The sequence below is a fragment of the Siphateles boraxobius genome, unplaced genomic scaffold, assembly GCF_051911475.1.
Source record: "Siphateles boraxobius isolate OS27281-9 unplaced genomic scaffold, OSU_SipBor_1 13, whole genome shotgun sequence".
Lineage (NCBI taxonomy): Eukaryota > Metazoa > Chordata > Actinopteri > Cypriniformes > Leuciscidae > Siphateles > Siphateles boraxobius.
This window is the reverse complement of record NW_027508733.1, coordinates 25124671-25149105: the sequence shown is the minus strand read 5'-3', so window position 1 is coordinate 25149105 and position 24435 is coordinate 25124671. Positions and strand designations below refer to the sequence as shown.

The window sequence follows — 24435 nt, the reverse complement described above, 5'->3', positions numbered from 1 at the left end:
AACCACAAAACTTACGAAAGGGTGAAATTGTTGAAAAGAGGGTAAATCACACTAAATATGTCAAATAACTAATTTAATTTATCATATTACAGTAAGTATTAATCTATTATATACACTTCTAAATCTGACAGGAATTAAATAAGCCCACGGACGCAACAATCTAACGTTAATATATATATATATATATATATATATATATATATATATATATATATATATATATATAACATTATAACAATAACATTAAAGACACATGGTTTTGATCTGTTGCACACAGTTTATTTAACAATATGGTATACAAGTAAGAAATAAGTTTTTCAACCAGTTTATACAATGATTCCATTCTCTCTTCCTTATATTTATAGTACTTTACTTAATAACTTGCATGATTTACATTAAGGGAAAGAGGAGAGCCCCTGTTCAAGTTTGTGTGAGAGGAATGAGGGTCAATCCCAGAATCCATAACCGCTCAGACAAGCGCTTGATCGCCCATTCCCCCTCGCTCAGCTTAGGGTCCCCTCTCTCTCCCTCTCACTCTCTTTCTAGCTCTCTTTACATTTATATATCTGTATAACAAAATTAGGACAAAAAGCAACAATTTTCTACATCTGCAAGACAGAACCTCTGGATCCAGGCCAGTGAGATGTTGTAAATGTGTACATGTCCTCTTGGATTCTGTGTTGTATTGTCTGAGCGATGCATATGTGTGTCTCTGTGTGTCTGCATACATGCGTATGCACAGTTCCTATCAATACAAACAAATAGTTATCCTCATACAAACTTCACAATGAGGAGAGGAGGAAATGCCTCCGAATGCATGTCTGAAAAAAATGGTACAAACACTAGAATACAATCGCCAGGAAGAATGACAGACAGAGCAGAGAAACCCTGACCTAAACTCCCAAACAAATTTTACAGTCTTCCAACACAAAAATGCTGTAAAGTTAGATAAGGTACAAAACAAATGGTATGAATATTATAATGAAGTTTCGTAATTTTCTTAAAAAAAGAAAGGGCATAAAACCAGACACCCCGCACCCCCGAAACAAAACAAAAATTAAACTGTAAAACAAAGCATTGACCACACATGGGTCTAAACTGAACAAAAAATATATTCTTTGTGATTTATATTTCTCTCAAACAATTTTCAAATCCCTCTTAAAAGGAAGAAATCAGTCTTGTTTTTATGAAACAATAACATTTCCCTATCCTTATCAACATAAATTTTTTTCTTTTTTTCATACATTTCTTCAAACTTTTTACATGTCATTACAAAAATTTTAGAATATTAGAGAAAAACCAACAGAACCACAAAAAAAAAAAAAAGGAACGGGGAGACCGTGGTGGGTGGAGTCTCCCATTAAACGCTACAATCCCTCCACAAATTTCTCCAGCGTGTCTCCTGTTGTGTCTCCCACCATACCTAAGTCACTGGGCAGCCCTCCGCGGTTGGGCGTGTTAAGCTGCGGGAGCATTGCACTCTGCTCAGGTGTGCCCAGGTGTCCCTGCTCCATGGAGCCAGACATGGGTGTCGTCAGGCCGGGGTGTGGTGACCCTGTGTGAGACGGCACGTGCTGCGGTGACGGCTGTGGCTGAACCTGTGGGGAAGGACTGGAATGTGGAGGAAGTTGCCGCGACGGAGGTCTAGGTGACTGTACGGGAGCCGGTGAGCACACCTGGTTACTGAGTGCATTAGCCATGGGCTGGCCGGGTAGGTGTGCACCTTGCGGCTGACCGGAAAGCAGGTGAGCTTGTGGGCTCATGGGACTTGGTTGCCCCGGTGAGCCCATTGGAGGCTTGAGGACGACCTGCTGTTGCGAAAGCTGCTGCTGCTGCTGTTGGAGCATGCGTTGGTGCAGGAGGTTGGGTGTGCCGTCCATTCCCATCTGGGCCATGGGTCCACCTGCTCCCTGCATGGCCAACTGCTGCTGCATTCGGAGTTGGGTGTAGTTGGTAGCAGTCCCCTGTGCCTGGGGGAACTGGCCATGTGTCTGCGGCATCACTCCCTGCTGCTGCTGCTGTTGTTGCTGCTGCTGCTGCTGTTGTTGCTGCTGCTGTTGTTGTTGCTGCTGCTGTTGTTGTTGCTGCTGCTGGTGTCGCAAAAGCTGACGGCGGTACATCTCCTGCAGCTGCGGGTTGTTAATGAGCTGACTCTGCGGTCCAAGAGCTGCCATGCCTTGTGGTGTGGGCTGTTGCTGCTGAGGTGCCATGCCAGGTCGAGGCACTCCCTGCATGGGAGCCATGTTGGGCATCGCTGGCTGTGTTGCATGCATGCCCTGTGGTGGTTGTTGCTGCTGCGGCTGGTTGGCATGGTACTTCAAAGTCCTCTGTTTGATGAAGGCAGCCATGAGTTGCGGGTTCGATTTAAGGATGTTCAACACCTGCTGCTGTTGTTGGGGCGAGCTGGGTGACTTGAGGGTTGCTAGCAGCTCCTGCAAGGCATTGGAGGCGATGGCTCCGGGTCTCTGTGGTGCTTGCAGTCGCGGACCCTGTGTGGGCACCAACATGCGTGGCTGTTGCGTTTGCTGGGGCATTGTGGGTCTCTGCATAGGCATGGTCTGCTGTGGGCCCTGTGTAGTCTGTTGCGGAGCAACCTGCTGCTGAGCCACTTGCATGCCTGATTGAGGGCCTCCAGTCCACTGTCCTTGCGACATAGGCTGCATCACTTGCTGTCCGCGTGGTCCGACAAGCTGCATGGGCTGCTGCATCAGGCCTGGCATGCGCGGCTGCTGGTGGTTCATGGGAAGGCCGTTCATGGTCATGCGATAGTTCTGGTTGTGTTGAGCCTGTGCGACCATCTCTATGTGCCGTGCCATTTTGACCGCCATAGGCGGAGGCTGCTGCTGAGGAGGCTGTTGGGGCGCCGGCTGCAGTTGGGGAGGCTGCGGGAGCGGAGACGGCTGCTGGTGTAGCGGGGAGGCCTGTGGGCCAGGCTTGCCTTGTGAAGCTTGAGGAGGGGGATGTCCATTTCGGGGTGCACTGGGATAAGCCGGAGACATGACGCCTGCTTTGGGCGTAGCTGGCTGGTTGGACAGTGGTTGCTGCGTTTGAGGGGTGTTGGGTTGCTGATGCGAGGTGGGTGTGCTGGGGGTTGTTGATGCAGGTGGTGACGGCAGGCTCTGAGGCACGGCTCGGCCCTGCATAGTGGCCATGCGTCTCCGCATCATCTGCGCCTGCTGCACCCTGTGTTGCAGCTGCTGCTGACGCAGTTTGTGCTTGATATTGAGGCAGAAGGGCACGGGGCACTTGTTCTCCTGGCAGTGCTTGGCATGATAGCAGCAGAGAGCAATGAGCTGCTTGCACACCGGACAGCCACCGTTTGTCTTGCGCTTGCAGCCCTTAGTGTGCTGCACCACACGCTTCATCTTCTGGCAAGATGGCAGGGAGCAGTTGGCATTGCGGCACTGGCAGGCATGCACCAGAGACTGGATGCAACGCTGGATGCTCAGACGCCGACTCTCCTGAGGACTCTTGGAGGCCTCGCCACTTTGGTTGTTGCTGTCATCGTCCAGACCCAGACCCCACTTAACCATCTGGTGCTCATGGCCCTTAGTGTTGTAGCAACTAATGCACAGGTCAAAGTCCTGAGGAAAGATGAGGACACTGATCAAGCAAGGGATTACTAGAACATAAAAAGTCATCTCATTATAAGAAGTCAAGTAAAAGTTAAGATGCATTAAGAACTGAACACAACATATAAGGATTTGTTTACACAAGGGCTGCAACAACTAATCGATAAAATCGATTATAATCGATTATGAAAATCGTTGTCAACGAATGTCATTATCGATTAGTTGGTCTGCTTATGTCACGGGGAGCGTTTACTGGTACGCACACACACGCAAGGTCTCTCTCCCTCAGGCGCTCTGCCGAGCGCGCGCGCTACACGGTTTGGAGCAGTCTCTTCTGTCTCGCATGCGCGGTCTTGCTTGCGCGCTCTAGATTTCGGGAGTTTGAACTAATTCGCGGGCATCAGGGAGCCGCAATCAATATGCGGGAGACTCCCGGGACTTCCGGGATGTCTGTATTTTGTCTCGAGCATCAGGTTGTGCAATCAGTTCGCTCGCAACGTAAGTGATGGATTAAAATAGCGCTACCGCAGAAATAGGTTAAATTAAAACGGTGTTTACAAAGTGAAGCATTAAATATAAAGGCAGTTAATAACAGCAGCAGTAAAATATTGTTTTTTAGTCACTGTACTCAGTGGTTTTCAGCGAATGCTTGTGCACTAATGCATAATTTCTCCTGTCCTTTACTCAAGCCTGTTAGCTTGCTGGGTAACGTTACCTCCATTCCGTTCTCTTTTTATAGCATTTGTCTACTAAGTTTTAATTGTTTTTCAAACGCGATCTACTGCGGCTCTACATTCACACAATTGTTTTCAGTCTTTCTATATTTATTTAATCAATTTATCCTTATATTATATTCTTTTATATATTATATATATAATATATATTATATTCTTTATCCTTATATTCCTTATATATAATTAATTTTAAATAAAAATTAAATGAATTATATATTTTAGATGTTTTTAGTTTGTTTTTAGTTCAGATATTCACATCTGAACAACATGTCTGTGTAAATTTGTTTTAACAAAAATTGTGTTAAAACATTATATGTTGGATATAATTTTTTTAACAATAATCATGTTTGTCAACTTGCCATCAGCAATTATCATTAAAAACAATGCAAATATTGATATTAGTAAAACTCGATGTGTGGCTTTTGCACTTTTTAAAGTACACTTTTACACATAAATACCCTGATTTACGGTTTTATTTAGTTATAATAAAAAAAAATCTAATTTAATTTCTATCCGATTAATCGATTAATAGAAAAAATAATCGTCCGATTAATCGATTATCAAAATAATCGTTAGTTGCAGCCCTAGTTTACACTACTAGTAGAATATTAGCTATCCCCTAATACGTTTCCCTAAGTTTCATACTCCCAAGAGGTTTATTTCTTTTGCGCTCCAATCAAAATAAAACCAATAAATGCACCCATCCACTACTGATCATTAAGGACAACTATAGCATGTTACAGGAGGCTCTGGATCTTACCTCACAGAGAGTACAGTGCCAACGTGTCTCGACATGGTGTTTACATTCATTGCAGGTGTAGACAAAGCGGTCCTGGCCCTGGTTGTGCAATTCCACCAGCATGCACATGGTGCTCCACTTACAGCGCCGCAAAGAGCTGAACTCCCAGTGCTTATCCCGTGCTAATGTCAAGAAGGCATCCCTTCCGTCCATTAGATCGCAGGTCAGCGGGGGATCGGGGTCAATGATGGGTAGTAGTGAGTTGACTATGGGCCCAGAGTGCAGATGGATTACAAAAAACACCTGGGAGAACAAGTAGGAACAGGAAAGAGGTTTCTTCAAGTCATTCCCAAGGAAACCACTTGGCTTACATGCATATCAAAAGCTGACATTCAAAACAAACAATGCAAATGAATCATGCAATGCCTCAGAGAGCAGGCTAACGGTCAGATGAAGAACATATAGTAGACCTCTTTGTGTTTCTCCATTGCGGCGTAGAGTTTCTGAGAAAGGTCATTGGCTACATTCGGCATCCCAGGTTTCTTTTTATTAGCTCGGCTCACGCTGCTTTTATTCTTATTTGTTTTCTTATTGTTCTTCTTCTTCGCATTCTTACTGTCCCCTGGCGTGCCCTGTTATAAAGGAGGAAAAATTCAGGATGTGTAAATAGGACGTTTCAGGTTTATAAAAAACAGGAATTACTTAAACATCACATAGGCCAGAGATGTGCATTCATCTACAGAGTATCAAAATATATATAAAATAGGCTTCTCTCATTTACCTCTGGAGTTTCACAAGCAGCTGTGTTTTCTTCTTTTTTCCTCTCCTCTTCCTCTTGTTCCAACTCCTTGATGCTCTCCTCCAGTACATTGGGCCAAAAATCACCCTCAAAATATGGAAGTTCGTTTGCACTTGTCAAACGGTCCTCTGTGGCTTGCTTAAAGATATCCTATCAAATAAAAACACCTTTCATTTATACCATATACTGAGGTACTCGTTGGCATATTCACAATTAGTTGGTTTCTATTTTACAAAAAGATCATATGGTCTCTGCTATACCTTGTAGTCGTGCAGTATTCGCTCAGCAAAGGCCTTGTCCAGCATTTTGCGGTACCAGTCTTGCAGGCGCTTGGGTTTGGGGATTTTCTGGTCGGCAGGGTGACAGTGGAAGATATAGTCATCACCTTCACTAGGCGGACATGCCCAGATGTGCGCCGTAACGAATCTACAGTGGAAATGTTCAAAGTTCAGGCCATGAATGGCAACTGTACTTGTTGGACTTGAATTAAAAGTAAATGGTGAAACCTACCCAAGCTTCTTGACGTATTCCAAATAGCCAATGAGAATTTCGTGATAGACTGCCGTTCTCAGCAAGCGAGGTCTGAAGAAGTGAATACTATCGAGGTACGATACGTATACCCGTCTAGGTAGGTAAAAAAGACAAAGAGACTTTTAACTTCATTGCATATCGAGCACTATAAGTTTTTGCTTTAAGTATCTGTTTTTCGCTAAATAACTTGGGTAACAGTTTACCTGGTGTTAGGGAAAGGACAATCAGAGCTGTACTCTTGAACGTGCATGCCGAAGAAACACACGTCCACTCCGTCAATCTCCTCAAAGGCGAAAAGTGCTTTGGTTCTGTAGGGGAAGGTCTCTGACATCTCTCCTGTGTCTACAAACCTGAAACGAAACAGGGGATTAAGCCACCTTTACCTTTTCAAAGAACAAATATTAACACGCCACTATAGAATCACCGTTTTGCTTAATGAACCAATATTGAAACGGGTGAAACTTTGATCAGGCAAATAAGTCTATCACAATATTTTTTTTCTATACACAACACAGTAATACAGAGCAACCAAATCAGTTAACTGATTGGATTTGGCATCCATACTTGCCCTCTGAAGGATCTTCTGAAGGTTAAAACACCATATTGTGAGATTGGCTTATAGGAAAATAAAAGGTAAGCAAGGTTAAATTTACCTGGCCTTCATGCCAGGTTTGATTTCTACCATCTTGTCTGAACTGGCTACAACTCGCACAAACACCTCTCCAGCTTCCGGATGGTTCTGTCGCTTCAAGTACTTGTTCACCCGATCCTCTATGTACGTGCCTAACCGTGTTGTCTGCAACCCTGGATTGAAGACGACAACATTTAGCACAAAAACAATATTAAAGGGATAGTTTTTAATGAAAGCTGAAAGATTTCACCATCAAATATGGTTAATGGAACATGCAAATTTGAGCTTCCATTTACCATATTTGATGTGCTTTGTGTGTGCGATGATCAGTGTTTAAGGCTAAATATGTCCATTATTTAAACCAATCAAATATCTTCAGAAGACTTAAGATAAAACCGCTCTATTTATATGGATTACTCTTACGATGTCTTTATGAACTTTTTTTAATCGTCAAAGTTTTGGTTGCATGGACTTTCAAAGGGACAGAAATCTCACAGGTTTCATGAAAAATATCTTCATTTGTGCTTCAAAGATGAACGAAAGTCTTACGGGTTTGGAGCGACATGATGGGGAGTAATTGATGACAGCATTTTCAGTTTTCAGGGTGAACTATTCATTTAATATTAATGCATTACATGAACAGACCCATTACTTACTTTTTGCTGAAAACTTGTTCTCTTTTCTCGATTTTCCGCTCTTTTTCAAACAGTTAGAACAGATGAAACTGCAGAGAGAAACACTTCATTAGTACCGATTTCCCACATTGTGTCTAGACTCGATATCAAAGCAACAATGTTCACTCTGCGGTGCTTTAAAACTCACCCAGAAGACCAGATGACATCATAATGCAGGACACATATCTGATGCATCTTCCGCCCACAATCTTTACATTCAACAAACCTGAGAAGAGGAAAATTGATTAATGGGGGATATAAGCTCTGTATTCTTGCAGGTTTCACTTTGGCAAGTGTCTGAATGTGTAATCACTAACTGCAAGTGCAGGTAGTTAAGATGAAACATCATTCGGATTATTTTCCTCCAGTTCTTACGCATTTGCAAGCAGGCCAATGCAATTGCGCCTTTGTAGGAGGTGTGGACTTGGACAACTTTAGGATATAATACTGATACTTGGAGACTGTTAGTGCTACGTTTGTGTGGTGGGAGTGTTTGTATGCTCCATGTTGTTAGAACAGGGGGCGCCACTGAGCAGAAACAATGTGGTGTAACGATCCAGAGCGGACAACAGTATGAGGCAATACCGACCATACGGCTATTCTATTAGAGCATGTGTTACTTGATAGTGTGTTGATTGCTGCCTCATGGAATTCTGGGAAACAAAGTTTAGCATTTACTCACGGCTCAGGATCTAACGTGTCATTCTTCTTCCTTTCAAACTGGTGTTTAGAGATCATGCTGCATTCAAAGAAGATCAGATAAAGATTGAACATTTAAAACATTCAAAGGTTTCAAAAAAGATTAATTTGGATTCTTGATCCATAAAATCTCCTAAACAAAGCTTGAATATAACTATTAAAAGAGAAGGGGAACAATCACTTACGTCTGTGGCTGAGCAGGATCATCTCCAAGCGTCACACTGTCACCCTGAATCTCGTTGAAGCACTTTTCGCAGAAATGATACCTATAAAGTCACAATAAACACAAGTGGAGTCATTAATCACTTTAGGAATTACATGCAGGTGCACAAGCGATTCACACAAGAGCGATTTATTTATTAACATTGGTATGATGGTTATTCCCTGAATGCCTGTTGAATATGACAGTACAAATGTAATGTGAATGCTTCCAAGAGTTAACTGAGAAAAGTTAATGCCAGGATGTATATAACTAAGAATAAGTGGAAACTCTGCCAAATGCTGACATAAAAAAGACCAAATTCAGTGGATGTGAGTGTAGAGTGAGTGGCTGTGTCTGTTTGCCAGTGACATGCTCTTTGCTACAGGGGGCGCAAGGGAGCTTGTTCTGAGGTAGCAGGCAATTTGCAGGAAAAAGAAAAACTCATAAATGTGCCAGTGCAAATATTACAACTGCCAATAAATTAAGACTGGCTGGAGACTTCAAACTGAGTAACCGTGAAGAAAGAGAAAAGGGGAGGGGGTTGAGAGTGAGTATGCCATCAAATGTTTAGCAATTACAGGTCCTTCTCAAAAAATTTGCATATTGTGATAAAGTTCATTATTTTCCATAATGTAATGATAAAAATTAAACTTTCATATATTTTAGATTCATTGCACACCAACTGAAATATTTCAGGTCTTTTATTGTTTTAATACTGATGATTTTGGCATACAGCTCATGAAAACCCAAAATTCCTATCTCAAAAAATTAGCATATCATGAAAAGGGTCTCTAAACGAGCTATTAACCTAATCATCTGAATCAACTAATTAATTATAAACACCTGCAAAAGATTCCTGCGGCTTTTAAAAACTCCCAGCCTGTTTCATTACTCAAAACCGCAATCATGGGTAAGACTGCCGACCTGACTGCTGTCCAGAAGGCCATCATTGACACCCTCATGCAAGAGGGTAAGACACAGAAAGAAATTTCTGAACAAATAGGCTGTTCCCAGAGTGCTGTATCAAGGCACCTCAGTGGGAAGTCTGTGGGAAGGAAAAAGTGTGGCAAAAAACGCTGCACAACGAGAAGAGGTGACCGGACCCTGAGGAAGATTGTGGAGAAGGACCGATTCCAGACCTTGGGGGACCTGCGGAAGCAGTGGACTGAGTCTGGAGTAGAAACATCCAGAGCCACCGTCCACAGGCGTGTGCAGGAAATGGGCTACAGGTGCCGCATTACCCAGGTCAAGCCACTTTTGAACCAGAAACAGCGGCAGAAGCGCCTGACCTGGGCTACAGAGAAGCAGCACTGGACTGTTGCTCAGTGGTCCAAAGTACTTTTTTCGAATGAAAGCAAATTTTGCATGTCATTCGGAAATCAAGGTGCCAGAGTCTGGAGGAAGACTGGGGAGAAGGAAATGCCAAAATGCCTGAAGTCCAGTGTCAAGTACCCACAGTCAGTGATGGTCTGGGGTGCCATGTCAGCTGCTGGTGTTGGTCTACTGTTTTATATCAAGGGCAGCAATGCAGCTAGCTATCAGGAGATTTTGGAGCACTTCATGCTTCCATCTGCTGAAAAGCTTTATGGAGATGAAGATTTCATTTTTCATCATTTCTGCAAAAGGATTCCCGACCAAGTATTGAGTGCATAACTGAACATAATTATTTGAAGGTTGACTTTTTTTATATTAAAAACACTTATTTTATTGGTCGGATGAAATATGCTATTTTTTTGAGATAGGAATTTTGGGTTTTCATGAGCTGTATGCCAAAATCATCAGTATTAAAACAATGAAAGACCTGAAATATTTCAGTTGGTGTGCAATGAATCTAAAATATATGAAAGTTTAATTTTTATCATTACATTATGGAAAATAATGAACTTTATCACAATATGGTAATTTTTTTAGAAGGACCTGTACATGTGAACAGGCCTGAGAGTAAACTATGCTAGCGTACACATATCCACACAGGGAGGTTTAATGCCAGTGTTTAATCTGACGAATCAAAAAAAAAAAAGCTATCGCTCCTTGCCAAACCCTGCACACACAAAACTAAAAACCACACATGACAGGGAGCACGTCTGCTTGAATTGCAAGTGTCCTCTTAAACGTATCCTAAGGCTGTTGACAACATGGATGTTACCACAAGGAATGGTAAGTGTGTCGTCTCACCTGTTCTGATAACTGTAATAAGTGCCATCTCTGGGTATCGTACACAGTTGCTTCCCGTAACAACACAGTGTCTGAGGAGAAAACTCGTACTGTTGGAGGAAAGGAGAAAAGAGTTTAGAAACATGAATGGAAAATCCTGTTTATGTCAGTTTGTGTACAGATAACCAGTATGAGTCAGTTGACCATCTAATATCAAAATACTGGAGGTACTTCAACAGTAGCACTGAAGATATGACAATAATTGAACTACTGTTGTATTACTACTACTTGCGCCACAAAAACTGAATCAAAATTATGTTGGCAAAATTAACGACTTAATTAATAGACAAAACTGGATAATGTCTGATGTGGATAACATGCTTAGAAAATAACGGCATGTCAAAAACTGCATGTGTTAGATATCCACTTTATTTTTACGTTTCCATAAATCCAAATATTTTGCCTTTTGACATTTTTGCAGTTATTGTTTAATAGTATATTTCCCCATTATTACTTATTATCATTATTATTATAATCTTTGTGGAGAGATTGTTGCACACTCATTTACTATAAATAATATAAATGTATTATTTTTGTGGAGAGATATTGTATAACCATTTATCATGCAATTTATACAATATTTATTAGACATTTGCTTGCACATATACTATTATCATTATTGTCATGCAAAATGATTATATAACCATTTATTATACACTTATATATTTAATATACATTTATTTGCACATTAGTATTGTGGAAAAATATTATTGGATAATTTATTAAACAATTATATATTTAATACACATTTATTTGCACATTATTATTACACATTATTGATATTTTATAATAATTCTTATGAATTATTTCTGTGAAGATATTATAAAGCAACCATTTACTAAACAATACAAAATTTCACATAACCATTTATTATACAACACACACACTTATTAGCACATTTATAATTATTATTAATAACAGAGGAGCAATATAACTACGACTTATTAAAAAATCAAGTCACCTTTATTTATATAGCATTTTATACAATACAGATTGTTTCAAAGCAGCTTAACAGAGATAACAGGAAAATAACAGCATCAGATATGCAAACCTTCAATTCTGCAGTAAAGCAGCTATTACAAGACAATAGTGGCATTGTTCAGTTCTGTATTCAATAATACATTAATTTGCACATTATTATTACCGCTGTTATTATCAGCGGAATTAATATGACAACAGAATCGAAGCTGAAAGTCAGTGATCATCTCACCTTCCTCCCGCAGCAGTAACCGAGGCCCTGCATGACCGGGTCGATCTCCTGCTCGAACACCTCAGCCAGTTTAGAGCAGTACTTGTACACGCGCGATGTCTTCCTGTTGTACAGCCACGCGTTGTTGAACATCAGCCACACGTCGTCTACGTACTGCCAGGGCTCCTGATACTGACCCGTGTCTAGTTTGCGTTTGATAGTGGACAGGTCAATGGGGTTCTTCACGATATCGAAGTAGTCCTTAAGGCAGGAAAGGAAACGCCTTCATAATGCAGTCAAATATGTACTCGTAGAGTTTTCACACTTGGGTATTAGAAATATTTTCCAGTCATTTCACAGAGGTGTAAGCACATATGTATTTAAGACTCACAGGGATGCCCAGAAGTGTTGGGTCCACAGGCTGTCGGAAGGGCAGAGACTCTGGATCCTGCCTGTATAGAGACTCCAGCGTCGGCATCAATGCCTGCCGCAATTCTTCTGGCTTAAAGACTGAGAAGAAAGAGAGAGCAGGAAACACAACAGACAGGGACAGACAAAAGATTAATGAGGACCTATTATACTTTTTCACATTCACAACTTTCTTTAGTGCATAATGTAGCACAAAGTCACTCCAGAGAGAGTTATTCTCTATATAAGTGCTCAGTTTCCGAACTCCCTGAAATTATAGTCTTTCTTCCGGGAACAAACATGTCACAATATTCCTCATTTAAATAATTTTGGTCCAAGGCATAGGCGAGGCTCGGTTGAGTTAGTAGTGTGTTGAAACTCATGGTTATAGTAAGGGGCGTGACATTTCCCAACATGGCCAAAGTGGGCCAATTAGAGAACATTGTGCTTTTCAGAAGAAGTAGGGGCTTCATAGAGACAGAAACTAAACCGAACGTTACTAACAGACTGGAAAGAGAGGAGCTGCAACAATTGAGAAAATGTGAAAAATAATAACATTGTTGAACATTTAAGCTTGAAAACCTCTTCTTCTAGTGGACCCCAAAAACAAAACGAAGACTTTGAAAAGGGGCATAATATGGTATCTTTAATGAAACTAACAACAAAAAAAACTACAAGGACAGAGAATTGTAGAGCTCACAGAAGAGAAAAATAGAGAAATAGGTTCATACTTTTCCTGCGAGACTGGGGCGGTGAAGAGGACGTTGTGCCGTTTGTCCTGCTTTCATCTTCCTCTTTGGTCTCGGTTTTCAAGTCCATCTTCTTGTCTTCCGTCTCCATTGGCTCCTGCTTGGCCTCCAACCCATCTTGCTCCTCCTTTTTGACCAATAGGGAGCCTGTGTCATCCTCCGTCTAAAAGAGACCAGAACAATCATCAGAATCTGACACTCTCATGCCAAGTGTCTCACTCTCAAGTTTGGGATTGTTACATTTTTTTTAAGTCATCATTTTTAAAGAGAAAAGTGCTCATCAAGGCTGCATTTATTAGATCAGAAATACGGTAAAAACAGTAATATTGTGAAAAATTACAATGTTACGTTTTCTATTTGAATATATATTTTAAAATGTAACTTATTCCTGTGATTCAAAGCTGAATTTTAAGCATCATTACTCCAGTCTTGAGGCTCACATGATTATTCAGAAATCTGAAAATAAAATACAATACACATACACAACCATATATAACTATAATACACACCTCCATCTTGGGCTCTGTTTTGATGCTTATGTCATAGTCCTGCTCTTCTGTTTTAGTGTCACTGTGCGGTACGTCAGGTACGGCATGCTGGGAGTGCAGCTCGGCGCTGGCTGCTGATGCTGGAGTGGGTACACGGTTTTCACCACTCTGAAAAAGAGAGAGTGTCTGATTTACTGCCTTTAAAACATTTTTATTTGAATTTTTTCTTAAAACTGAAAAATTACCGTCTCATTTTTGGCAGATGACAGTTTTGCTTGATAACAATAACATAACTTTGTTCCAAAACCTAGTGAGCGGCCTACTGAGGTCAAAGTTGAGCCTTTTTCCCTAAAGGTGGCGAAATTTCACGGGCAAAAGGTCCATGTTCTATTTTGTAGTGATGTATGAAGCAGATTTGTGTTGGTCAACACAGGCGAATGTATGAATGACTTGAACCCGTTGCGAAATTTGCATGGGGAAATCTTTTACCTTCTCGATTTCATGCTATTAAAATGACTGGATTTCGGCCACAAAAATTTGCCGAATAACTGCAAAAGTTACCGAACATTAAAGGGCGTTACACACCAAGCCGTTGGCCAATGTCAGACCTTCAATGATTGTCTGTCGGAATAGTTTTTTTCCAATGTGTTCTGCATCATCAGCAGTAGTTAGACTTTTTGGTCAACTGATAATGTTGAATCGGTAGCGAAGCATGTCGGTGACAGGTATCACCCTGACTGGCTGTTCTGACTGGCTTAGTGAACTAGTACAGAAAAAGACAAACGGAAGTTACGAAGCAAGCAAACGATGGTAAACGATAGTAGAGAGGTAAACCAGCACTGCTTTATGTCCTAACCTCTAAGCTAAGGTTTCCCTTCTTGAATAAGGAATGAAACGAAAAACAACTACTGCCACCTGCTGGTATGGAGTTATATCCTCTCACGCAGGCGGAGGTCGTACTTGCTAGTTGGCCATTGGTTGTAGTCTTTGCAGAGTGTTCAAGAGCAACCTTTGGCCTGGATGCATGCGACGTGATGCAAAACCACAGTTGGCTTTCGTCCAAAATCATGCAGCAGTTGAGCTGACTGAAAAATGTAACCAAAGAGTGCTATAAATTGACCAAAATAAAAGCTTGATGGTTTACCGTTTGAAAATAAAGATATTAAAGATATAGTTGTTACAAAAATGAAAATTCTGTCATTATTTACTCTCCCTCAAGTTTTTTGTTTTGTTCTGCTTAAGCCAGAAGAAGATATTTTCAAGAACGTGGGCAACCAAACAGTTGATAGATCCCATTGACTTCCATAGTAAAAATGTATTGTTTTATAGTCATATTGATGTATAAATCACAAATATTTGGGCCAAATTGTGCAGCCCTACAAACAAGCATTTCAAACCTGGCCTCTTCAAAACAAAACACATTTTAAATTAAAAAAAAATAAAGAAGGGCGTGGAAAAAAAGAAAATCGCAATTAATTCCCCCAAATCATGTAGCCCTAGTTTCATATGAGGTGCGATTTGTATGGTGCCTAAAAATATTCTGTCCATGTCCTGTATGAGTTGGATATAAGGTTTAATTTGGGTCAGGATGCTGCCTATGTGGGGCAGCTCACTAGGTTTTGTCACGCTCATTTGAGGACGGCTCTGCGGGGTCTCACCGGTGTTCCAGGGAGGGGCAGCTCCGCCTGGGGCTGCATGTGGGGCGGGGTGCCCTGAGCAGGGGCGGGGTTGGGTGTGGAGGCCTGACTGGGCTGCAGTGCTACTGGCAGGTTAGTGGTGCTGGCGGTGGCGTTGGGGGGTGGTGTGGCGCGGAGTGGAGCCTGAGGGGGCGCGGGGCAGCCTAGTGAGGGGCCCAAGGGCCCAAGTGCATTCAGGGGAAGGTTAGCGTTCGGCTGCTGCTGGGGAAGGAGAGATTGCACGCACACAAGCAGGGACAAAACTTGTTAAGAGGGGAATCGGCATGCGGAATGATTACTTTAGGAACGTGAGTGCATGTGTGCACCTGTGAAACGGCCGCCTGCGCGTTGGGTTGGCCCATGTTGACGTTCATGGCATTGGTGTTGGCAGGGAACTGCGGTTGAGCCATGAACGGCGTCTGGTTGGCCGTCTGCGCCACCATGTTCCCAGCGTGAGCTCCCAACATGCCTTGCGTTGGGGGCATTCGCGTGGGAGACATATTTATCTGAAAAAGAAAAAATGGCGAGAAATAGACAATGAGGTGCGTGTTCAGAAAATATCGAAAGTTTTAAACCTAAATGAAAAATACCTTTTTAGTGAGGCTTTCTTGTAATAGTACATTAACTTTAGTACATGTTTAAATTAATCATTACTCATATCCCGTTTTTTTATTATCATTATTGATTTTCCATTTTATGCTTTTAACTTTTAATGTTATTGTTATTATCTATTATTGGGTCTTATTTTTAATCCTAGCGTCGATTTCTTGTTCTTGCCTCCTGCAAAACACTTTGAACTGCATTGATTTGTTTGGAAAAGTGATATATAAATAACATTTTATTGATTGATTGATTGGGCAAGGAGCCAGAATTGAAGACTGACCGTAGGGACTTGGTTCATGTTGATCTGCTGATGGTTTATCGGAGAGGCAGCACGGGTTGCCATGGGAGCCTGAGACATCGGCACATTGGGCATTGCACTGAATGGATTTATCCCTGTTGGAAAACACATCACACAAGATTGATAACGCAGAGTTTTTTGTTTCAAGTTGAGAAAACAAATGTGTTTCCCAGACACGATTTGCGGCAAATGGGACTGGCGAAGTACCATGAGACGTCTGTAAGCGATTGATGATCTGATTTGTCACATTAGGTATGGGCACGGGTCCATCTGAAGAGAAGGACGAGACAAAATGAGATCAGAAAACTGGCAAAGTTTGTGCGTTTTTAAACCTCATGTTGTGTTCAGGTTATTTTAAACCGAAAGAGTTTTTTCTCCCTGCTAATTAATGTTATCACATTGGACTAAAACGTACTCGCATAGGGTATAACAACTTCTTCCCCATTTGACAAAACGATTGAATCCTATATTTGGTGATAATATAGCATAAATGAGAGATGTAGGGTTCTATGACTCACTCTGCCGAGGTCCCATGACATTAGGCTGGTTGAGGGCCGGTGGCTGTTGTCCCGCTGCGGTCATGGGTGCTTGGTTAATAATCTGCTTCTGTAATCGAGACCTTCTCTTCTCCTCCAGTTCTTTCTGTATCTTATAGATCTTCTCCGCCAGGAAGTGATAGTACTCGTCCTGTACAACACACACAGACTACATTATTAAAATCAACAGTACCGAAGAATTTCACTTTATCCGCCTTTAGGATGAGGTGTAAGCTTGACTGTTGGTTTGCGCTCACCCTGCTGTTGGCAGACTCGTACATATCCCCTTCCACTTTTCGTGCGTACGCCACCAGGTTCTCCATACGGCGGTCCTTCAGGGCGGCGGGGTCTGGCGTAGGGAAGATGGCCTGCACACTAAAACACACAGAGTTCAAAACTATGTTTTTTCTAAGTTTAAGTTACTTATTACAAAGAACAATACCCCTGGATCAACAGGGCATTGTTTCAATTTAAAATATACATAAATTATATAGCTGAAGTTTATTTTATTTTATTTAAGATGTCTTAAACTTGGTCACGGAAACAGGAATCGCAATATGGCTCAATGTGAATATTAAACTTCAATAGGCGATGATTTGCTACACATTTCAAAGTGAAAACGTGGCGCTGTTGCACTGTTCTACAGGCTCGAGGTTTCAGAAAATATGGTGTATATTAAATAAAAATAAACTGCATAGTGCATTTAATCCAATGGTAATATACATAATTCCATAATTATCAAATAAACAGAAATATTTAAAAACCTAGCACAGTTTTTGTATTCAAATAAATTAAATAATTTTGCTTGTACATGTCTCCTGTCCCATTTTTTTGTTAAATTATTTGATGAATTGTTATTGTGCAATACTGGAGTAATGATGCTGAAAATTCAGCTTTGATCACAGGAATAAATGACATCTTAAAATATATTAAAAAAGAAAACTTATTTTAAACTAATAATATTTCACAATATTACCGTTTTTACTGCATTTTTTATTAAATAAATGCAGCCTTGGTGAGCAAAAAGATTTAAATTTTATAAAATATATGGTTACACTAGGTTTAGGGTCCAATTCTCACTAGTTGCTTATTAGCAGGCATATTACTAGGATATTGGCTGTTTATTAGTACTTATTAAGCACATATTAATGCCTTATTCTATAGGACCATATTCTACATCCCTTAATCCTACTCAATACCTAAACTTAACAACTACCTTACTAACTATTAATAAGCAGTATTTATGAGTTTATTGAGACAAAAGTCATAGTTAATAGTGAAAATTGAACCCTAAACTAAAGTGTGACAAAATCTATATAGTGCAAGAGCAGCTTGTACTAACAGTTTGTGTACGAGGTGGTTCCGGAGGTCCTGAGTGACATGCTCGTGCCAGGCTTTCCTCACACCGGTGGCTGACAGAGGGGCCGCTGTGGGCAGGTTACCCATGCTGCTTATCGTAGTGCCGTCCGGCATCAGCTGACTGCGCCAGGGGAATCAGGAGACTTAGTTAGCAAACAGATTTAAAACATACATTTGTAGCAAATAAGAGCTGGGGTGTGTTTTGGTTGGTGCGTGTCCGTGTCGTACTTGTTAGAGTTAAGTGTTGACGACATGGTGCCATCTGGGAGCAGCTTAGACTGTTCTGATGTCGGGACGCCGATTTGGTTCAACTGACCACCCCCTTGACAAAAAACAATATATAAATATACATAAATGATATACTATATATAGTTTAAATATCATTTATATACAAATTTCATATATTTTAACAATATATATGTACTTGTTTTAATTTATTATATTCATTTATGATTTGACACCATATCAGCAGCAATGGCAAAATCAACATTTAAATTTCCAAAAAACAAAACAAAAAAGTTACAAAATCATTTAAATACATTGTTTGTAATAATTTAATAAAAAAAATTATATATATATATAAAAATAATATTCAATATTAAATTGTTCACATTATATTTTTATATAAACTAATATATATATATATATATATATATATATACACATTTATATATATATTTTTATAAATATATATATATTTATAAATATATATATATTAATTTAATATATTTTTATATATACACTATATATGTGTGTGTGTGTGTGTGTGTGTGCATATACACATACATACTAGGGCTGTCACTTTACGTTCGAAAATCGATTGCACAATCGATCGGACCAACCAACACAAGTTTCGAAAACGAAAATAGAGAATCGATTTTAACTGCCTTTTTTTTTAACCAAAAATGTTTTTTAGATAGACAGATCAATACAGTACACAGAACATGTAGGATGTTGGAAAATAACAATGTCTTTTCTGTTAACCAAATGCTTTTTAATATTCGCTATTACTTCAGTGCAAGTGAACAAGGGCGCCGTTATTTGTTGCTTAGTGACGTGTGTGTTCAAGCAAGCCAGAAATGCGCAGATTCTGCGCAATACGCTGTATTTAATATATCACGAGGACTCACGAGTTGCGTATTTGCGCTAAATCCACGCAGATTTGGCTTACACGAACTTCCCCAGCAAAGTGGGTAAACATAGAAACCTGCCAAATTGGCTCGTGATATGACAGCGTTACCCGCCAAGGTTCAATTTATCCGAATTTGAAGGGGGTTAATTTCAATCCTTGAATGCTGCACTCCTGTTTGTCATTGTGCAAAAAACTTCACGCCAATAAATCATCAGAAATATTGCTGACTTGTGCGCGTCTCAAGCGCCCTCTTTACGTTCGTCCTAATGCCTGTTAGTTGTCTGTGGATTTGCCAATATTTGGTGTTGAAAATGGAAACGTCGTTAGACATGGAAAAATCGATTTTATAATCGATTCAATGAACACATATGTCTCAAAAATCGAACAGGATTTTTTCACAAAAGTGACAGCCCTAATACATACATGTATACACACACACACACACACACACACACACACACACACACACACACACACACACACACACAGACACACACACACACACACACACACACACACACACACACACACACACACACACACACACACACACACACACACACACACACACACACACACACACACACACACACACTACCATTTACTACTATTAATACTACTATTATTATTTCTTTACAATAAAGAAATTAAGTGTTTACCGAGCGCATTGATGGGTCTCATCTGCTGCTGATGTGGCGTCTGTGCAGTCGGCTGCCCGGGGCCCTGCGTCTGTGCAGGGGACTGGGTCTGTGTGGGGCTCTGGTTGCTGTAGGGGAGGCCGAGGGCAGCGTATGCCCGCTTCATGGAGCTGGGGTCGATGGGCGTGGAGCTGGGTAGAGCGGGCGCCGCCTGCTGCCCCGTGCCGACCGACCCGATGGGGGATTGCAAACCAGCGCTGGGGGGACTCAGCATTGCTGTAATGCAGGTAAGAGATGTTAGAAGCCTTCTGGGAAGACGACGTCTGCATATTTCAAACAAGATATAAAAATATATATATATATAAAAAAAAATCAAAACCTGCCAAACAGCCATCTGGAAGAAAACATTATTTGTGGGGGAAAAAAATGAGGAAAGTAGAAAGGAAGGGGAGTGAGTCCAAGACGCCATTTGCATGAGGAAGAAATATCACAACGCAGACTCTCCAACATGTAAATCCCACAGTGCAAAAACAAACACTTTAGCAGCCTCACACTCTCCGGGTCATGATGAGAGACGCTTGGAAGAGGGAGAGGCAGTTTTCAGGTTTGCTGGAGCTGTAACAGCGTGAGATTTTAATGAGTCACCGGCGCACTCAGCCAGCGGGGCGGCACGATTCTCCTCATCTTTCGAGCCCCTCCTCCTCAGCACACATACACGGGCCACATAAAACATTCATGCACTTTTCCTCACAGATTCCAACTGAATATTTACATATCCAGAAAACACCATGCAACTGAATTTGTTCTAATTCTGAATTTTGATCTAAACATTTAAATGCTTGATGGACAAACAGCTCTGTGGACAAATATAAACATTGATTACAACTATTTTAATGGATAATGTTTAAAGCATGAGTCGGAAAAAGTAATGTTTTGGATACTGTTTAAAGCTTGTCAAAAAGTAGTGCACTTAATTGTAGAAGAACAGAGGTTGCAGTGCGCACACAGAAAAATTCAGGAGCACAGAATCTTATCAACGCTGTCCCGCGACTTTTAGTAATAAAATAGCGGCTATTCTGAAGTAATTAAACTCACAGCTTCGTTATTAATAGAAAGAGAGAAACGCTGAACAGACGCAGGTAATTGACACACGCATCTCTCATCTCTCTCAATAATTAATTCAAATAAATACTATAATTCATTCATTCAAATAAATGTAATCTTAAATCTCAACAAAAGGAATTATGAAATGAAATATAAAGATATCAAGTCTTACTTGGGTGGATAAAAAAAAATTGCATTTAATTTAAATTATAACTATAAAACATTCTCATTTGATGGCAATTAACATGTAATTAAGTGTCTGAAACATGTAATTAATTTTGAACTACTAAACTGGAATCTGACAAATCTACTTTAGAAACTACTACAGAAACTCAAATATAAGGCAGTTTTGGATTATTTCATAATTTATAATTCTCAAGCAAAAATTTCATTTTTTATAAATGAATTACAACTATAATACATAAATAGTATTATCGAGTAATATAAATATATAAATAATAATAAACATAAAATACAGAATTATTAACTGTGCGCGTAATTATTTGATATTGCAGTGAAGTAAAGAAGAGGCGGATGTTTGCCGCAGGAAAGACTCACGTTGCTGGTTGCGCTTGTCACTGGCGTTCTTCAGCGGGAGGCAGACGGGACAGTCGTGTCTCGTGCAGTTCTTCCAGTGCGAGATGATCTGTCTCGATGAAGCACAGTGAGCCACTGCAGAGACAGAGAGAGAAGAAAGCCTGAGCCAAAGTACAAAAGGTCCTGTGGGAAAGCAGGTCTTCAAGGAACTGTACGCAGCAGACGCGCGCACACACACACACACAGACGTGATTTTAAAGCATTCAGTAGTACTCGACTGAACACACACAAAGTGCTTTTCATGAATTATTGCACTTAAACGGTCATAAATGCACAGAATTGTCAAAATGCCCATCTTGGCAAGTACTAGGGCTGCACGTTTTCAAGTTTTTCATTAACCGTTAACCGAGGCCCTTAGCGGTTAATACTCGGTTAACCATAGTGTACGCACCGCAACCCCGAGATAGAGACACACGAGAAAGGGGTAGTTCATTTTTAACACCTTTAATAACTGCACAAAACATCTTTAACTTTTAGGTGGCAAAATTTTGTTTTAGGCTACCTAATTCTGTGAATTACACTGCACAAACCAAAAGTACTACTGCCAAATGAAGGAGGGTCAGTTCTCCCCAGAACATAAAATATTCATTTTATTTTATTTTTCGTATTCGCATTTATATGGAACAAACAATTGGACGTGGCAGTTCTGGAAGCGGCACTAAAACTTTCACAGAGACCTCAAACAGAATGCACAAAGCCTTTCTTTAAAGTGAATTTCGTTTTGTATTAATTGTATCTTAATTTTAATCAATGTTTCATCAACCAATTACCTGGAAATAAGAAGTAAATATAGCAGACATTAGATAATACGGAGCCGCCGGCACGTGAACTGGAGCTCATCTCATAAACGAATTCCGAAACTCAGCGTAGGCTATAAGGTAGCCTAGTTGTCTCACAGACCTGATAAATAAATCTATATTGAAATCTCTACTTTTAAACACAACAATTCAAAACGAAAGAATACAGACTGCTCTCTGCTTATGTAATCCGTATGAAAAGTGCATTTCTCTCTGGCGCGTTCACTGCGAAGATCGCGAATCAGCATTGTCAACTTCATCTTTCCAGCTGAGTGAGCCTGGAAACAATTAAAATGTCTCCTTGCTATATTTGACATATTCATAATCATTACTTTTGCCTGTTCTTTTTGAGAGCTTTTAGGTTATTGGCAGCGCAACCCAGGCTACATTACATGAACGCGTCAGCACCGAAAACATGGAGATGGAGATTTTTTTTAAATAATCGCACAACCTATTTGATATTCCAATTAAATAGGCTACTCAGTTAGGCTACTCATCCCAACCAACTATTAAAAAAATGTTTACTTGTAAGCGGTCTTTTTACATGTTAGTTTTTTTCTGTGAGCGGGAATTGAAAACCAGGAGTGGACTGTTAGCGAAGTGATTACAGAATGCTAGAGTGGAGAGAGGAACGTGCTTTCGCTCCACTCCAGGCTTTCATCACATCCCCCTCAGCAAGGTGAATACACCTCGTCTTTCCTTAATTTAAGACCTATTCAAACTAAAATTAAGACATTACACTATTTGAGAAATGAAAGCCTATTTACGGCCTTAAAATTATGAAAAGTGAACTTCTTGTGGACAATTCAAATGTCTGGGAGCGCTCTGGCGGTGCAAAAATGTATTACAACTAAATTCAATGCACGCCATTGACGCCACTTAAACGAGCAAAATGTTTCACTCGGTTACGCAATTTTTAACGGTTAATCGGTTAACCATGGACACCCCTAGCAAGTACTCACATAAACAGTCGGTGATGTCTTGACGTGAATGTAAACAGTAAAGAAATAATGCATGTGTATCATTATATTGGATGACAATTTATTCAATTTCTGTAGTATTCCTGTACCTGAATACTGCTGGACCAAAATTAAATCCTTAAAGCACTCTGTGTTTCCTTTGTATTTTTATTTTATTGTATTTACTTGTGCTTCTGCTTTTTCTTTTGTTCTTGTTTACTTGTCTATTTTTGTAAAATTCAATTCAATTGAATTTCAAATCAAGCTTCCTTGTGCTGTGTGCAACAAAGTGACCCCATTGTAAAAACACAAATGCATAGAATCACCTAAGGGGGGAATTCCCCCCCGATTTTCCAAAATGAAATTCAGGCGCTATTCCTCACGTATTTTTAAAGCAGTGGTGTTAAGTGTTTGAGTAATTATAATTAGTCAAGTTTCTTTTTTTATATCATACACAGCGATCAAGACAATGATTTATTGCTGCTGTGATTTACTGTTTTGAATGAGGTGCAAGAATAACGATGATGATGGTTCTAGAGAGACACGGGTGTCACCGCGGGCAGGGAACGACAGGAAATGAGCTGGCAGCGTGGAGGGTACGTTTGGCACCACGCTTGCGTTTGAGTTGAAATGAAGCCCTGTGCTCCGGGTCCAACAACAATTACAGCCCTAAGGGCAAAGCATCGGGCCACTGCAAGCCCTCTCGTGCCGTTTGCCAACTCCTTTTACAGCATTATACCATAAAAGCACGAGTTTCTCTCTAAATGGACTGTTATATTTGAGACCGAGCAAAACATTTGCTCTGGAAACTCCCTGTTTGTGAGAATAAAACATTACTAGTTGTGAAACGAAAAGTGTTAGGCTAGAAATAAACTTATGAAAGTGCACAAATGTGATATTTGACATCCTTTCTTGTGGTGGTTACAAACCTCAATGGGGCTACTTTCGAATGTGCCATTAAATCGGATGTTATTGAAAAGCTTGGTATAGAGCTGCAGCATAGTCTGACGCACACAATGCTCTAAACCCCACATCAGGACAAAAAACATCTCATTACCGCTCTCGTCGAGACTAAACAGAGCACAGAATGCAGGTTAAAGCTGTCTG

General features: G+C 40.4%; 1 protein-coding gene across 3 annotated transcripts in view; it reads right to left on the bottom strand.

Moving 5' to 3' along the window:
* Nucleotides 1-257: 257 nt before the first annotated feature.
* Nucleotides 258-24435, bottom strand: part of crebbpa (CREB binding lysine acetyltransferase a) — a 55834-nt gene continuing 31656 nt past the window's right edge. Inside the window, exons 5-31 of one of the 3 annotated variants that reach the window (XM_077226755.1) lie at nucleotides 21534-21647; nucleotides 19893-20147; nucleotides 18330-18423; nucleotides 18085-18222; nucleotides 17000-17117; nucleotides 16725-16893; nucleotides 16414-16476; nucleotides 16189-16301; nucleotides 15632-15811; nucleotides 15288-15524; nucleotides 13651-13797; nucleotides 13124-13304; nucleotides 12376-12494; nucleotides 12006-12245; nucleotides 10757-10845; nucleotides 8565-8645; nucleotides 8363-8419; nucleotides 7829-7906; nucleotides 7663-7730; nucleotides 7029-7179; nucleotides 6579-6725; nucleotides 6355-6468; nucleotides 6105-6270; nucleotides 5827-5994; nucleotides 5516-5677; nucleotides 5067-5348; nucleotides 258-3584 (exon numbers count right to left, since the gene is read on the bottom strand). In XM_077226755.1, coding sequence (XP_077082870.1) covers nucleotides 1368-3584; nucleotides 5067-5348; nucleotides 5516-5677; nucleotides 5827-5994; nucleotides 6105-6270; nucleotides 6355-6468; nucleotides 6579-6725; nucleotides 7029-7179; nucleotides 7663-7730; nucleotides 7829-7906; nucleotides 8363-8419; nucleotides 8565-8645; nucleotides 10757-10845; nucleotides 12006-12245; nucleotides 12376-12494; nucleotides 13124-13304; nucleotides 13651-13797; nucleotides 15288-15524; nucleotides 15632-15811; nucleotides 16189-16301; nucleotides 16414-16476; nucleotides 16725-16893; nucleotides 17000-17117; nucleotides 18085-18222; nucleotides 18330-18423; nucleotides 19893-20147; nucleotides 21534-21647 — 5948 coding nt within the window. In that variant the 3' untranslated portion in view covers nucleotides 258-1367. Of the gene's footprint in view, nucleotides 3585-5066; nucleotides 5349-5515; nucleotides 5678-5826; nucleotides 5995-6104; nucleotides 6271-6354; nucleotides 6469-6578; nucleotides 6726-7028; nucleotides 7180-7662; nucleotides 7731-7828; nucleotides 7907-8362; nucleotides 8420-8564; nucleotides 8646-10756; nucleotides 10846-12005; nucleotides 12246-12375; nucleotides 12495-13123; nucleotides 13305-13650; nucleotides 13798-15287; nucleotides 15528-15631; nucleotides 15812-16188; nucleotides 16302-16413; nucleotides 16477-16724; nucleotides 16894-16999; nucleotides 17118-18084; nucleotides 18223-18329; nucleotides 18424-19892; nucleotides 20148-21533; nucleotides 21648-24435 lie in introns of all 3 variants that reach the window. The other 2 variants (XM_077226754.1, XM_077226756.1) reach the window with 2 other exon arrangements.